The sequence below is a fragment of the Lutzomyia longipalpis genome, chromosome 2, assembly GCF_024334085.1.
Source record: "Lutzomyia longipalpis isolate SR_M1_2022 chromosome 2, ASM2433408v1".
Lineage (NCBI taxonomy): Eukaryota > Metazoa > Arthropoda > Insecta > Diptera > Psychodidae > Lutzomyia > Lutzomyia longipalpis.
Genome location: NC_074708.1, coordinates 14837038 through 14853675, shown reverse-complemented (window position 1 = coordinate 14853675; position 16638 = coordinate 14837038). Strand labels below are relative to the sequence as shown.

Genomic DNA, 16638 nt, shown 5'->3' with positions numbered 1-16638 from the left:
GGTTCCTGCGCTAAAGGACTCTCTTTCCTTGCAGCTGATAACGACAGTGATGACAGTGATGAATCCGAGGAGACAACTCAGAGGGAGATTGTTCAGAAAGTTCCCCAAATTGTGGGTGCAGGACTCAAGTCTCTCTTTGAATTAATCGCCGAGGCTCGAAATATCCATCCACGTCTCTGCACGAGAGCCCTCAAAGCTCTTTTGGACATAATCCAGGGACAGAATCCGGAGAGTTTCAAATCCGAGCCCGGAGAGATGATTAATCAGCTCTTTGATCTCCTCCTGGACCTGGCAACGCTCTACGAGAGCTCCTCAATGGGAGATCAGTGTGACGTCAACAATTGGTCAGCAATTGGATGTTCAGCCCTGCTGGGGCTCTGTGTGGCACGTGGAGATACTGGGAAGATTCTTAGAGCCGTCACAGCGATGTTAATGTCCCCAGCTCAGCTTTCATCGCAGTACATCGCCTTCCCGCTTGTTCTGAACACCCTGCAGAGGAGTGTCATCGCTGTGGCTCTCAATCGCCCCACAAAACCGGACTTCCTGCGCAACGGGATCCCAAAGAATTGTCTCCTGGATCAATTTTCACTGGCAAATCAACTTCCTGCCACGTATGCGTTCAACCTGCAGCCGTCCATTGCGTCCGATGGGAGATTCATCTACATCCTCATGGGGAGGAGTCTCCTGAAGATTGGAACGGGTTTCAATGGGACCCTCAAGGGGTACCTGTATGCGGTGAATAATGAATTCGGGAAGGAGACAAATGGATGGATTGGCTATGCCAAGAACACCCTCTACTACCGTCGCCTCTCAAAGCGAAACTTTGACAACGTTCTCATCGTGGACACGGAGAAGTTGGCCGTTGTGGAGTCAGTGCACCTCAATGTAGGCCAGGGGAAGGACATTCAGAGTATCCTCTTCTCAGACGGAGAGTCCCTCAGTGTTTTGTGCACGACAAAAGACGATAGTCTCGTTGTGAAGCAAATTCTCCCACCAGTTGTGGGGACAGTCTTCGATTTACCCCTCAAACTAGCCCGCAAAACCTTCCGGACACTCGGCTATGCCGCCTTTGAGGATGAAGTTCTCAATCAGAATCAAATTCAGAAAATTCAATCGTCCTACAACCCCTTTGAACCGAAGCTAATGAATGACGTGGAGATCTTGAGTATTTGCTGTGGGAAAGAATTCGGGCTGGTGCGTACGCCAACTGGGAAGGTCTACTACTACGGCAAGGCAGCATCGTTGGGGCTGAAGAGTGTCGGAAAGAGCCCAACACTGCGCCTAACAGAGCTAATCGTTTCAAAGAGCGAGAATATCGTTCACATTGCAATTGGGCACGATGGAGTCCATGCGATTCTCGTGACAGACGAGGGAATTGTCTACTTTACGGGTACAGCCAGGAGGGGAGAAGATGGTGATTCCTCCAAGAATCGCCGACAACCCAAAGCAGTGAAGCCCAAGAAGATTGGAAAGGTGGAGGTGGCCAGTGTTGTCTATGCATCCTGCAACAACGGAACTTCAGGTAAATCATTTTTTGACATTTTTTCTTTTAATTTTTAGAGTTTGATTAATTTGTAGGACCACTATCTGTCTCTAGAGACAAACTACTTGAGAATTTTAGCGACATAAAGCAACTTGAAGTTTGTAAACTTTTCTTCCCGGAACGGTTAAATGTGCTTCCCGGAAAGTCCCATATTTGCCTGGAAGTTGTGCACGATGACAGCTCATTGCATGAGGAAGTTTCTAAGGGATCTTAGGAACTACCTTTTCAACACCCGCCTGATCCTTGTTATCATATTTGGGCCAAAATCTGAGCCTATAAAAATGCTTCACGAAATTGCAAAGAGGACTTCTAAAAATGGACAGATTTTGACCCCTAAATGGAATCAAGGATCAGCCGCGTGTTGAAAAGAAGGTTCCTAAGATTCGTTAAAAACTTCCTGATGCAATCAACAGTCTTCCTGAACAACTTCCAGCCACTTATGACACTTTCCGGGAAGCACATCAAAGACACATACCAAAGTTTTTCTGAATTTTTATTAGAACTAATATTTTCTTTGAAGAAAGAAAACATCTTTGAACTCCTTTTTTTGTATCAATTTGTTGATTTTGTTGACCCAATTCGGACCTCTTAAGGCCTTTTTCAATCCTCTGTTACTTAAAACTGATAAAACTTTAAATGTTGAAAATTATGGGATTTAAAAGAGTATTAGAAGGGCTTTAAAATGGTACTAAAATTAAGAACATTGCTTTTTGTTTTATATCATTTTTTTTTTCTCATTCTACGCGGAACTTTAGAGGTCGGAATTGGCCCACGTTCCCCTAATATTTTTATAATTAACGCTCCGCAGTTTTTTCATGACATAAACTCTAGATTAGAATTTGTATTATAAAGTCTGTTTTAATGGATTTAATAATGATAACAGATTTATTTTATAACAAATTCAAAAATGAGCCTTTTTACTAATAAATTTGGTAATTGATTTATTTTCTTAAATTATTTATTATATTATTATTTAAGCCGATTTAATAAATAATAATAATAATAAAAAAAAAAAAAAAAAAAAGATTTATTTTCTTGAAAAATGTGGTTTGAATCTTAACTTTGTCGCTCTTTAAAAAATATTTTTAATAAATTTCGGTGATTTCTTAAAGAATTTTTAGAGAAATCTTATTGGGAATTAAACTCAAAGGTCTTTTTATCTGATTATTAATCACAGAGAAATGCTTTATGAATTTAAAAATGGTTTGTGTCTTAACTTTGTCGCTCAATTTATGTCTTTTAAAAAAAAAAGTGCCTTTGCTGCTCTTTTCTATTCTTCGAAAATCTACTTTAAAATATCCTTATTTTAACTAAAATTCAGAGTTTTCTTTTAGGATTATTGCACGAAGAAACGTTGACTTAAATCAATTTCGTTTGTGTCTTAACTTTGTCGCTAAATACAATACCGACAATACCTAAGCTTGAAGGGAAATGTAATTTATTTCTCGCCATGATTTATTCACTATTCTAAATCATTCGAAAAACCCTTAAAAATCCATTCTTATGATTAAAATATTCTAATTGAAAAAAAAATAATAAAAAAATTTGATGTATGTCTTTGCTTTATATCGCTAGATTTAGTAAAAAAAAAGTTCTTTGTTTCTAATTCCTAATAAAAATTAATTTAGGTATTGTTACAAATAAAATTCATATTTATACTTCTTTTACATTCTAAAATCTAGTGTGTGTCTTTGCTTTATCGCTCATTTCTCTAAATAAATGTTTGTTTTTTCTTTCTAATTTATAGTTTTTTTTTTAAATTCCATTCAAATAAGTTTCTTGTTACAAATAAAAATCATTTTTATTTATTTTTCAAAGAAACATTAAGTTATTTAAAAATAAAAATAAAATTGGTGTGTGTCTTTGCTTTGTCGCTCAATTTAGTAAAAAATGTACGGGTAAGCTGACCAAGCTTACGGGAGCTGTGTTTCTTTCAGTGTACCAATTTTGTGAGAGCAAACTAGAACGCAAATTAATTTAAAATACGCGCAAAGTCGGAAAAAGTTGAAAAGTCACACCCTAAGAAATCTTTAGAAGGCCATATCTCGAGAACGGATCCATAGATTTTCATAATTTTTTTTTGTTTGAAAGGTCTTGAAGTCAGCTATAACATATCGAAAAATGAAAAAAAAATTATGTCGCCATTTTCGAAAAATTCGAGTTCGAAATTTTCGAAAACTTTGTTTTTGACTTTAGCGCCTCTTGCGGTCATTTCTCGAAGTTGCAATGTTCTAGACATTTGTAGGGTTTCTCGAAACCTTTCATTTGCGCTTGAGTTGATCAAAATCGGACTTGTAGAACCCGAGATATGACATGCCAACTTTGGAAGGCTATATCTCGAGAACAGATCCATAGATTTTCTTCATTTTTGGCATGGAGCTAGATAATATGGTCAGCTATAACATATCAAAAAATGAAGCAAATCGATAATGGCGTTTTCGAGATATTCATCGAAAACTCATCGAAAATTTTATTTTTAATTTTTAGCCCCCTAGCGGTCACTTTTGAAACTTCGGATGTTCTAGAGAGTTGTAGGGTTTGTTGAGAGCTTTCATTTGAGCCCGAGTTGATCAAAATCGGTCAAGCCGTTTTCGAGTTATGGTCGATTTTCGATGAAAAATTGTGGCGGCCATATTGACTAAACGGCTTGACCGATTTTCGAAAATGAGGTATCGTTGGAAAGGTCTTGATGGCCCCTACAACATATAAAAATTTCAGATTTTTAGCTGTTACAGGGGCTGAGATATAGCGAAAACAAAATTTTGAGGTTATTCAAAATGGCGGACGCGGGGGTGGGGGGTAAAATTTGACATCATAATCGGACGTCTTACAGTCAACTTTTAAACTTTGCCGTTTACCGCAAGTCTCTATCTATCACCGTTCTCTCGCAATCTAGCGTTATACTCCGGACGGCCGGCCGGAAAAAAAAATTTTTTGGCGCATACGTTTTTTGGAATGTGGGGACCCTAATTCGTGCTCATCCCAAGTTTGAGCCCGATCTGACGACTTTCGATTTTGCTCGGTACACAAAAGCTGTGTCTGAAAGAAACACAGCTAAAATCGTTGTTTCCAATTTCTAATATTTTTTATTTAATAAAAATCACTTTATAGTTTACAAATAAAAATCATATTTACTTCTTTCGAACTTTTTTTTTTTTTTTACAAAGAAACGTTTAATTTAATCTGGTGTGTGTCTTGACTGTCGCCGAGTGCATCAACTTAAAACTTTCAAATAAAAATAACAACTAAACCACTTTTTACAGGCTTCGTCACTAAAAACGGAAAACTGGTGATGTATGGCAAGGACACAGCGCACTGTGACTCTGCGGGCTTTGTAACAGCCCTCGGTGATCAGCACATTGTGAAGGTATCCCTGGGCAAGGCGCACTGTGCTGTTCTCAATTCCAAAGGGCAACTCTTTACGTTCGGACTGAACAATAAAGGTCAGTGTGGGAGGGTTTTTGTGAAGGAGAAAGAAACATCCCTGATGGAGACGTCTGAGGCGAAAAGTCTGGAAATTTCCGGCGGCGCAAAGTCCGAATTGACACCTATTTGTGATCCCGATGATCACACCTTGACTCTCGGGCAGTGCCGTGTTTGCTCCATCTGCCGCGAGTGCACGGGCTACAATACTTCGTGTGTTGTGATGCAGAGAATCCCGCTGGAGCAGAGAGTTCCGGGAGCTGATTGTGACTGTGGTCATGGATGTGCGGGGTGTTCCAAGTGTGCTGCATGCAATGGGTGTATCAATCAGCAGGAAGGGGAGAGTACTTCGGAGAGTGCCTGTGCGCAGAGGGATGCCCTTCCGTCGGCTAATAGGGTACGCTACAGAGGTCCAGTTTTGCGGAAGAAGGAAAAGAAGCATGCGGATGAGGCTAATATTGGATCAGATGCTGAGAGGGATCAACCACGTGTGGCCCCACTTCCACCTGCTCGTGTTACGCTCCCCTCGACGAGTCCTGTCGTCCAAATCTCCTGTGGATTGCATCACACGGTGGCATTGACGATGATTGGGGAGGTTTTTACATTTGGAAGCAATCAGTATGGGCAGTTGGGGACGGGAGATTTGCAACCTGTTGCGGGCCCGACGCAGGTGAAGGTTTCTGGGACAGTTACCCTCGTTGCAGCTGGTGCCAATCATACGGTTCTCATGACGCACAAGGGTGTTGTTTATACCTTTGGGAACTACCAGAAGGGACAACTGGGGAGATTTCCGAATGAATTTCATCAGAAGGATGATCAGGCAAAGTATGAGGCAAAGAATGAGCAACAGAGTGCAACGGAAATGCTGCAGCAACGTCAAAAATTCCTTTGGAACTGCATTCCGGGGCCTGTGATGGGGGTTGGACCGAATTATGGGAAACGCGCCACGTGGATTAGTGCCAGTGGGGATCAGACATTCATAAAGATCGATGAGAGCTTAGTTACGGGATCGATGCTGTCAAAATTGAATATTGTTGCGGATAAGAATACAATGCTACTCATCCCAAATGTCCCTCTATCCTTTGACTGCTTGACGATCAATAGGCAGGATGGGACGTGCTCGACGCATTGTAAGAATCAAATGGACTTTACGAAGATCATTCAATCGCATCAGGCAACAATTGAGCAGATGGCATCGGATAAATGCAATCAAAACACCGAAGTCCCGAAAGATGCAACAAAACAAATGTCCCAGAGTATTCATGAGGCGCGCAATCAGCTGTTTGACTTCCAGGATTGCCTCCAGGGGGGGAAGAGTGGGAAGAACAGTCACAAATCCCAGGAGATTCAGCCACAGTTGGCTTTCACATTGGAACCAAACTATGGGAATCTCTGGGCTTTTGATGCAATTGCAAAGCGAATGTACTGCTACAATGCAATTGCCAGTGATCTCGTTAATACATCTGGGGAATGTAGTTCAGATCTCAGAGCTGTTCTCTCCTCTCACTTGGCACTGCCGTCTAAGCTTGATGTTCCCATTACGCGGAGTCAGGCTTCGTTGAATTTACTTGCCTGCCTGGATATTCTTACTTCCTCTGCGGATAACATTCCGCAGTGCTTTGAGAATCTCGTTGAACAATCGATGAATGCAGCAAAGGAGGCTTCCGGGACGGATTTCCTGTCTGTTGTGAGATTTGAGAACTACGGCGGTGGTTGGGGCTACTCGGGGCACAGTGTGGAGGCCATACGTTTCATGGCGGACACGGATGTTCTCATTGGGGGCTTTGGGATCTTTGGGGGACGCGGGGAGTACACGTGCAAGCTGAAATTGTACGACCTTGGACCCGAAGGTGGTGGCTATGAGAAGGACGGTGTGCTGGTTGCTGAAACAGAAGAAACTCCCTTTGAATGCCCCGCAAGGAGTCGCTACAATGTTATCCTGCCCAAACCCGTGACAGCTTCCGCGGGGAATTGGTTTCTGGTGTGGAGTAGAATCTCTGGTCCATCGTCAGATTGTGGTTCATGTGGGCAGGCTTCGGTGACGACAGATGATCAAGTTGTCTTCACTTTCAAGTCCTCAAAGAAGGCAAACAATGGGACGGATGTGAATTCCGGACAGATCCCCTCAATTCTCTACAGGGTGATCAATAGGGAATCAAAGCAAATCTCTGATAATTTGGACACGGAGCCCATTCACAAGATTTCCAAGATGTTTGCCAATTCCGTCACGAAGGAATGCTTCGATAGTCTCGTTTCCCTTCTCAGTTGGGCATGGGGAACGTTCAAAATGTCTCTTGGAGAGCTGAAGGATCGTCGACGATACCTCCACATTCACTCATGCCTGGAGAGATTGGTCTACGTCAATAAGTCCTGCCTTCGCTTACTCAGGAAGTACACGAATGAAGTCTATCCTGTGGTGATTGTGGAGAAGACGGAGAAGAAGACAAAATTCTGGGGTGATCCCAAAGATCCGGAGAAAAGGAAGTCTTCCAGCCTCACAGTTAACAAGGGCGCCTCAACGTCCAAGATGACGGCATCAGGGAAGATTTTTGGCTTGTCAGGAAACGCAGCTGAGACCACCTCAACGCCAACTGCAGCAAAGAAGGCAAATTCAGAGAATCTCCTCCTGGCTGAATGCATTGGAGAAGTTCGTGCGCTACTCATGCAAATTCTCTGCGATGACATTCAAATGGATGCCGAGAGTGAAGCTGCGGAAATGCTGACAAATATCCTCGATGAGTGCCATGTGACCTTTGTCAGTTGCTTCAATGCCTTCTACCCAACGTCCACACTCAAGTGGAATTGCCTGTGCGATCAGCTGGCACAGATGGACAGAGGAATCCTCCATTCACGCCTCCTCAGTGCCATCCTGGCGGGACTCTGTAGCCCCAATGTGCAGCTACGGAAGACTTTCTCCCTCCTCACGCCGACACGCGAGAGGATCTCACTCGTCAGTCCCAGCGACAATTCCGGACTGCCCATGCTGACATCCATGGAGAATCATTCCTACCCCGTGCTGGTGGAGCAAATGATCTACCGCACGCAGCAGGAGAAGAGTGACTTTCACGTAAATACGTGGACATTCAAGGATGTCCTCATGAAGCTCCTCAATATCATCTCAAAACCCATCAGGTCAAAGATTGAGAATATCTATCACAGTCGCTGTGGGAACTTCCTCAACATTGACGTGGGCAGGACAACAAATCAGGGACTCATTGATAATTGCTGTCATCTCCTTGCCAGAGTCCTTGCTGAGATTGTCTATGAGAGCTGCACGTTCGATGTGAGTACAAAAAACATTTTTTTAAGATTATTTCTTTGTTCAAATTAACTTTGCAGTGATGGTCTTTTCAGTGCAAAGTTGATTTGAACACTATTTCTCTTATTCGTTGGTGTTCCACTTCGTGGCCAGCACCAAGTATTGTAATCGTCGGAAAAACCGATCACCTCAGATCGGGCTCAAACTTGGTATGAGCACGTTTTAGACAACCCACATTACGAAATGATGGTCTTATAGCTCGAGAACGGTAACAGATAAAGACTTCCGGTTTAAAATTTTTTATAGAAATGTGGGTGTAAAATTTCATTTTTTAACATTTTCGAAATCCAAGATGGCCGCCGTCCGCCATTTTGAAATACCGTCAACCACTTCCCTTACAGCTAGAGGTCTGAAATTGTTGTATGTTGTAGAGCTCAGTGAGACATTTTCATCGATAATTCATACTTGAAAATCGGTCAAGCCGTTTAGCAAATATGGCCGCCCAAAGCAAAAAGTGTTTTTTGGATATAACTCGAGAACGGCTTGACCGATTTTGACCATCTTGGTATCAAATGAAAGGTTTCAAGAAGCCCTACAACTGTCTAGAACATTCCAAGTTCCAAAAATTACCGCAAGAGGCGCTAAAATCAAAAACAAAAATTGCCTAACTTTAAGGGGCAATATCTCTGAATCCACATTATCGATTTCCTTCAAATTCTGGTATATTGTAGCCTGACTCAATATCTTTCACCAGCCCGAAAATGAAGAAAATCTATGTCGCCGTTTAGAAGAGATTGCCATTTGAAAAATTCTTGAATTTGAAAAGTTCTAAGAACCATATCTCTTGAACGGCTTGTCCGATTTCGCTCAACTTGGTATCAAATTAAAGGTTTTGTAAAACTCTATAACTTTCTAGAACACTAGAAACCTCTAGAACCATTCCTTTAGGACCAGAAATGAAAAAAAAAAACCGCCATTTTGTGTTCTGAAGGTGACCTTGAAAAGTGTCATAATATATCCCAAATTATAGCTTGTGTTAAGACCTTTCCAAAACTAGTCAAAAAATTTCTGTAGGTCTTATAGAACTTGAGATATGACCATTTTTATTCATAAAATTGCCGAAGTTCACAAAAAAATCAACTTTGCCTACTAATTCAGCTCAAAAATCGTATTACAACGCATAAACAAACTTTTAAACGTTGTGGGACACCAACTCTTATAACTGGACGCGTTATGATTAACTTTTTCATTATAATATTCAAAGTTTTGGGTGATTATGCTTCTTTGGGGATTTATTAGGTAGTGTTCGTATGCTTCATGCATTGTAAGAGATAATAATCACAATAGTGACGTCATTGTTTGCATTTTTGGGCAAATCTTTACTAATTCTTTTAAGCTGATCTCAGTGGAAAATGGAAAGTTTCTTTAGCAATTTCTTATTCTTTTTTGATCCTCTTTCTCGTGTCCTGATTGTTTTCCGGGATTCACGGTTTTTCCATACAGATTCGAGTAAACTCCTTCAATTGAAAGAAATCTTTTTTTTTTATCATAAATTCTCTCTATATTTCATTGGAATAGTTCATCATTCAAGTCCATAATGACTTTGAGGGCAATTTTCTCCGCTCTGACCGGTGGTAGAGCACGTAGTTTCTGCTCGATGATCTTGGAATAGCAGGCCAGGATATCGGGATCAGCATTGCTGCTACTTTCAGCAGCCATACTCACATTAATTCCTTCCATTTCCCCCAAACGATCTTCACGGGAGGATTCACCTGAGTGTGGGATGCCTTTCTCCTCATCCGTATCGGATTCCATGATTCCATGCCTGAGCATGATCTCTTCATCTGTGGTGGGTTCAGTCTTGAGGACTTTAAGTTCAAAGGGCATGTCGTGGGTGGGATTTGTGGCATTGCTGCTGGGGTGATGCCTCTTCACGCCGTTCCGCACTCTCTTCATGAAGGGCGTCAGGAAGCGCATCTGCTTGTAGAAGTACCAATTACTGAGGGGTTCTCCGTCGTAGCCAGCTGCGTCCACTTCGAATTTATTCATCTCCCGCGAAAACTGCTGCCTCAGGGTGGTGAAGACTGTCTTTGTGGTGTTAACTGGAAGAAGGGAATCCTTCATTTAGGGGTCAGGAGGGGTTCAGGAGGAGACAAACCTGTGCTTCCGAGTTCCTTTGCAATGTTTTCCCAAGCATTTTCTCGGTATCTGATGATTGTGTGTTCTCTCAGGGATGTGTTGTAGATGCAGGGATGCCGTCGAACTGCAGCAATTAGTTTTTCCTTGAAATCCACCGTAATAATATCCATTAGGGCCATTTAAAATGAAGGGAAAATCCTTTAAAATTGAGGAAAATTGAAGAAAAACAAGAATTTTCCAAATTATTTATGATTTTTGACATTCCAACTAAGAAGAAGATTTTCCTTCTCGCCCGCACGGCCCGCACTTCTCTCAGTCAGCGTGTTGAGATACAATCTGACTTTGCCGACGATACCGTCCCGGCTGGCCATATAACATGCTTTTTAGTACCATATACGTGATATTGAAAGAGTATCAAAAAATCGTCTGAACCATCTAAAATCGCGCTCAAACTTTGTAAAAGCACTTTTTAGATCTCCTCCAGTGGATGGTCAAAAAGGGAAAGTTTCCTAGATTTCAGAACTATTTTTGTGCAATTTTTCAGACTTGTCGTTTTCGAGATATTCAACTTCCGGAAAGAAAAACTATTTTGATCACTTCCGGATGTCCTGATAAAACGCAAAATAAGATTTCATTGATGAAATTCGTGAAATTCACAATTTTTCAATTCCGGACGAAATATTCATCCAAAAAAGTAAAGAGGTCATGTAATTCCGGAAAAATCGTATCCTTTTTGCGAGAAATCATTTGTTTCGTGATTGAATGAGAATCTAGGCTGACTACAGAGTCTAAAAAGCCAGGAAATTACTAGTCAGGGCAGATTTATTAATTATTCCTCAGAACATGATTGAGTTGACTGATGAATTGAATGCACTGATCCTCTGCAACGCTCTCCGGAAGTTCTCGAAGCTTTCGATGAATGATTTTGAGGTAACAATCGAGGACGTCGACATTTGTGCTACTCTCAGCTGCCATCATGGCATTCCCATCTGATTCCTCTGCTGTTTGGAATTCCTCCTGCTCCTGATTTGGGGGTGGGGTTGGTGCGGCTGCCTGGGGCGGAGCAGCTTCCTCATGTAGTGAGCTACGCCTATTGATTACAAATTTCTCCTCGACAAATTCCTCCGTGTCTGATTCGAGGACAATGGCATCCTGCAGGAAATCATTTTCATTTTGATATGAACCAGTTGTGCTCCCCTCAATTGCTGAACTCTGAGATGTCTCTGTATCGTCACGCTTTATCTTCTTCTCTTTGTGAAATGTGCGCTTTGGTCGACGGGATCGCACGTAGGGATACAGGAAGTTCATAGCATCGAAGAATGGCCAGTAGCTGTCTCCTCTGAGATGGCGTTTCTTCAATTCTCGCGTGTACTGCTGTCGAAGTCTTTCGTAGATTGTCTTTATTTCTGTTACTAAAATAGTAGGAAAAAAAAGAACGTTAGAAGATTGGCTGGGGATCCTCCGGAAGGAACTTTACCTGATGTTGATGCTTCCTTGGCAGCTTTTTCCCACGCTTTCTCCCTGTGCTCATTCGAATTGTACTCTCGCATGGATGTGTCGTAAATACATCGATGCTTCTGTACGGTTTTTATTATTTTATTTTTAAATTCGTCCTGATTCATTTTCATTTAATTGAATAAACAGAAATTTATTTTTAAGAGTTTCCTTTATGTTTGACACTTTGCACGCGCATACGCATAATGGCGGCTATGCTATGTGTCATTTTATGGCATTTATGACTTTTTTTTTATTGCGATTGCATACCCAGCAGGCCTAATGTGCTACATAAAGTATCAGTACTGACTGCTAACAGCATGCTAAGAATTTAGTATTAAATTTACCCGGCTGGACTAGTTTTTTTTTGTTGAATTCTTTACTAAATTTAGTCTCAAATTTCACTAAAAACTTTGTAAAATCTACAGAAATACAAACATTTGAACAGAATGTAATGAGGCAATAAGCCAACCGGGATGATTTTTCTACGCGAGATACATTTTATTACACTTCGTGTCATAAATTTATTCAAATTATTATTAGAAACTGATTATTATGATTAAAAAATAGAATTATTTCACAAAATTTTAGAAGAATAGAATTAAATTTTTTTTTCAAGATATCGTGTAACCATTTGGCCTTCATCAGGCTTTTATTTTTTTAAAATATTTTAACATATTTTTTTATATATAAGTAATAGGTCAGCCGGGATGATTTTTCTACGCGAGATACATTTTATACACTTCGTGTCATAAATTATTCAAATTATTATTAAAAATTGAATTTTCTGATTAAAAAATGTGAAATGGAAGATTAGAATTATATTTTTTTTTTCAAGATTTCGTGTAAAAATTAAGCCTTTATCAGACGTTTTTTTTTTTTTTTTAATTTTTAAACATTTTTTTATTAAAGAAATAAAATACTTTAGAACCTTTATAAGCTTTCGACACTCTGTGGGATCTTCATCAGGGGCTTGAATTAATTTTTTCCCTTATTTTTTTTTCTAACGCTCCAGCAGTTCGATGTGGCTCTGCTGCCATCAAAGAGTCTCCAGTCGACGGGATGTCGATACACGCGAACAGATTCAAGTCGTACGTGGAATACGGGAAATTTTGGCCCAGATGCAATTGCCTTCTCTGTGGACAAGGCGGGAATAGCGATTGCCGGAGCGGTCATCTACTCCGGATCGGGGAGCTATGAGTACCAATTGGAGCTCCTGCATGACACAATGGACTCCAAATTGCAATTCCAGAATCGCTGGGAAACGCTTGAATCAACTTCGGGGACATATGATCAGGAAGTTGTGCAGAATGATATGGTTGAGTTGAAATTCGATCGTCCGGTGCAGATTAAGGAACACGGACGGTATGCCATTAGGCTGTGCTCTCAGGGAGCTCGTACGTGTTCCGGAGATGCTGGTGTGACATCCATTAGGGGCCCATGTGGGGCAACATTCACCTTCTTTCCGTGCGATTTAAGTTTCAACGGGACAACCCCAATTAGGGGTCAAATCCCCTGCTTGCTGTACTACAGCTCTCCACTACGCAATGAGAATCACACGGGAAAGATTATAAATGAGATGCATGCACGCGATACAGTGTTGCAGATTGCATCGGATATTACGAAGAAGTGCGCAGAGTTGCTGATCCTGGCTAGGAATACAGCAGCCATGACAATTTCTCCGAGTGAGAAGAGCCCGAATTCGTCAAATAATACTCAAACAATTGATTCAGAGCACAATATTACGCCAATTGAGGAGCACATGGACATTGCGTGGAGCAATAATTCCTATCATAACACCTCGACGAGTTTCTCCGAGAGCAATATGTCCACAGCGAGGGATTTAACGAAGAAAATTGAATCCTTCTCAAAAGGGATCATTGAGACGCTGAAATTTGAGAAACGCGCCACGAATCCGTTTGATTTTGAAATTGAAATTGGCGCCACGGAGATTAATCCGAAGGATTTAATGGAGGAGAATGATATAAATGACAGGAATGTGCGGAATGGGAAGTTTGCCAAGATGAATGGGAATAATAGGATCATTGGGAATGATGATGACATTCGGAATTATTTGAATGAGGTCGCAGGAAGTGCTGGAGAGGACGACGGGTTCTCACAGATGAGTACGTTGGGGATTCTGGAGTTGTTTGGCCTACGTGACGCCAGTATGTTCCACACTCTCCTACCGCTGGTGTTTGCCCACATTGGACCCCTTGTGAATACAGATCCACGAAGTTGTGTGCAAATTCTCAGCTTAATTCGGGATATTCTGCCACATGTGGCAGCACTCAATCAGCTGCATTTTGCAAAGGATGCCGAAGAGCAGAATGGGGAGAATGTGGATGTACGCAATAGGAATCAGGAGAGTCTCGAGGGCCCCTTGGTGGATTTGTGCACCACCAGTAAGCACTATTGCACCGTTGAGAGTGATCATCCGTACAAGAGTGCCATGATAAGTTGCTACAAAGTTGAATTCCCTCCCACAGTTCAATGGTTCTCAATTGAATTTGATCCACAAAGTGGAACAGCCCAGCCCGAGGATGCCCTTCTGCTGTGCATCCCCAAATTCCGTCTTCCAGCCTCACGCCCGCGGACGGCCCATCAATGCGAGGAGAGTATGAACAGCAAGAAGAGTGTTGATGTCATCACGAGCTATTCGTCCGTAAATGACGACAATGCATGGAATATCCTCAATCCACGATCCCCGGACGATGAGAATTGGATTGTCGTGAAGAAATTCAACACGTAAGCAAAACTTTTGTCTAACTCGGTCATTTCTGTGGGATTATTTTTGTTTGCCTTTCTCAATCGATAATATATAAATAATCGTGATATTGCTGATTATTTGGGGCTCGCATAGGCTTGATAATTTCTCTCTCTCTCTCTCTCTCTCTGCGTTTTCATTGGAATTAATGTTTTATGGGAGAATTATTTTGTAAACATTTTGAAGATTTTAGGAATGATTTTCATGCAAATTTTTTTAATTGAATGAAACACAGGGTGTGGCGATTTTTTCTTTATATATTTTTATGTGAGCAAAAGAAGCTTAATTAAGAGCCAAAAAACTGAAGAAATACTTGAATTTTTTTAATTTTATTTTTACCTTTAAAGGTAGAAGGATTTCCTTCAAAAATTAGAATTTAAATTCAACTCAAAATGCATTTTTTTTAATTTAATTTTATTTTATTTTCTTTTTAAAAATATATTAAAAAAAAACTTAAAAGTTTGTTATAAGATTTTGACAGATGGAATTTTTAAATCATTCTTTTATGGTTCTGTAAAAAAAAACAAAGAATTAGTTGTTCCAGAAAACAGTCAGAATGAACTTTAAAGAGCCTTGGAAAAGTAATTTTCTTTTAGAAACTTGTTTAAGGTAAGAAATAAAATATCAAAATCTTATAAGATTTTTCCCAGAATGCCAAAAATCTTATAACTGACGATTTGTAGGGAAAGAAAAGAAAAGATTTTTATCGGAATCTACCCCTTCTTTTTAAGTTTTTAATCTGATGAGAAAAAAAATTTAATTTAATAAGAAATTGAAAATGTAGCGACGTTTTGATTGTTTTTTTTAACTCTTAAGTGATTTTTTATTTATGAATGTTCTCACATAAATTTTACTGTAAATTTAAAAATTGTAAATTGTAAAAATCTGATTCTTTTCCCTAAAGAATTAATGCCCAAATACAAAAATTTGTTAATCAAGCAAATGTGTCGTATTCAGAGACCAAGAAATCCTATAAATCTTTGAAATTTCAAAGACTTCTGAGTCACTGAATTGAACGGAATATTTAACAAAATAAAAAGGAATGAAAAATGCTTAAAAAAGGAATTTGAAACCTTTAAATTCTTCTCAAAGCGTTAAAATAAGGTTTAAAATTAAATTCTCTTTCACTTTTTTAAAGCTTCATCACACCCTGTTCTTCTTTGTATAAAATGTTATCACGAAAGAAAATCATGATGCTTCATAAATATTTATTTCTTTCTCCGCATTTAACGACCTTTATCGCAATTTTTTCGTGATTTTACAATCTCCGCATTTTGAATGAATTTGCAAATTTACCAATTAAAGTGAATATGTTTTTTCTTCACGTCTATGTGGAGTTTTTTTTGTCCAAAATTAAATAATCGCAAGAACGTCAAAAACATGATACAGAACAGATCAAATTGATCAATTTGAACGCAAAGATATTTTTAGAATTTATGTACTGTTCTTCCCGAAATTTCAATAGAATTTTTCATGAGTTTTATGGCGCCACCCATCCCACTAAAAAGCTGCAATATAAAAGGCAAACTTGACTCAATTGTTTGTGGAAATTTATGCGAAGATTAAATTTTTTCGGGATGTAAACAAAACATTATCTTTCGCATTTTCAGGCCATCGCAGTGGAATCAAAATTCAATAATTCTTCCGGGAAATTGTCTGCAACTCTCATTGGAGACTGCTACGAATTATTTGCACGATCAACAAGCAAATCGGTATGGATTTAAATGCCAAATTGTTGGCTATGAGAATCCATCAATGGAAAAATTCCCCAATTCGTGTTTAATTCGTTTGGAGCATGAATTGGCGTATTTGGGTGGGATGTGTAGTGCGAATTTAATGAAGAAGGATCTCGTCCTGCCGGGCGATAAGTGTGAAGATCTCTCACCAATAAGTGAGATGCTGAAGAATCATGCAGGACTCCTTGGGAAGGGATTTGCCCTGCCGGATTCAATGTTGACCATCAATCAAGCACTGGATTCGCATCTGCCAATTGGGTGAGTAACTAAAACAACC

General features: G+C 40.1%; 3 protein-coding genes across 5 annotated transcripts in view; 1 reads left to right on the top strand and 2 right to left on the bottom strand.

Moving 5' to 3' along the window:
• Nucleotides 1–16638, top strand: part of LOC129790814 (E3 ubiquitin-protein ligase highwire) — a 52797-nt gene that overhangs the window by 945 nt on the left and 35214 nt on the right. Inside the window, exons 3-6 of one of the 2 annotated variants that reach the window (XM_055828551.1) lie at nt 35–1522; nt 4807–8249; nt 12877–14606; nt 16236–16619. In XM_055828551.1, coding sequence (XP_055684526.1) covers nt 35–1522; nt 4807–8249; nt 12877–14606; nt 16236–16619 — 7045 coding nt within the window. Of the gene's footprint in view, nt 1–34; nt 1523–4806; nt 8250–12873; nt 14607–16235; nt 16620–16638 lie in introns of both variants that reach the window. The other variant, XM_055828550.1, reaches the window with a different exon arrangement.
• On the bottom strand, nt 9770–10641 carry LOC129790932 (uncharacterized). 2 transcript variants are annotated; one of them, XM_055828779.1, is made up of 2 exons: nt 10384–10641; nt 9770–10343 (listed from the first exon to the last, which is right to left on the bottom strand). In XM_055828779.1, exons 1-2 carry the CDS (start codon nt 10420–10422, stop codon nt 9792–9794), a joined length of 591 nt encoding a protein of 196 aa, XP_055684754.1. In that variant the 5' UTR covers nt 10423–10641; the 3' UTR covers nt 9770–9791. The 2 variants fall into 2 exon arrangements, with proteins under 2 accessions (XP_055684754.1, XP_055684753.1); XM_055828778.1 differs by having other exon boundaries at nt 9770–10327.
• Nucleotides 11169–12067, bottom strand: LOC129790928 (uncharacterized). Its single transcript, XM_055828773.1, has 2 exons — nt 11842–12067; nt 11169–11776 (listed from the first exon to the last, which is right to left on the bottom strand). The coding sequence occupies exons 1-2, from the start codon at nt 11990–11992 to the stop codon at nt 11190–11192; spliced, it is 738 nt and encodes a 245-aa protein (XP_055684748.1). The 5' UTR covers nt 11993–12067; the 3' UTR covers nt 11169–11189.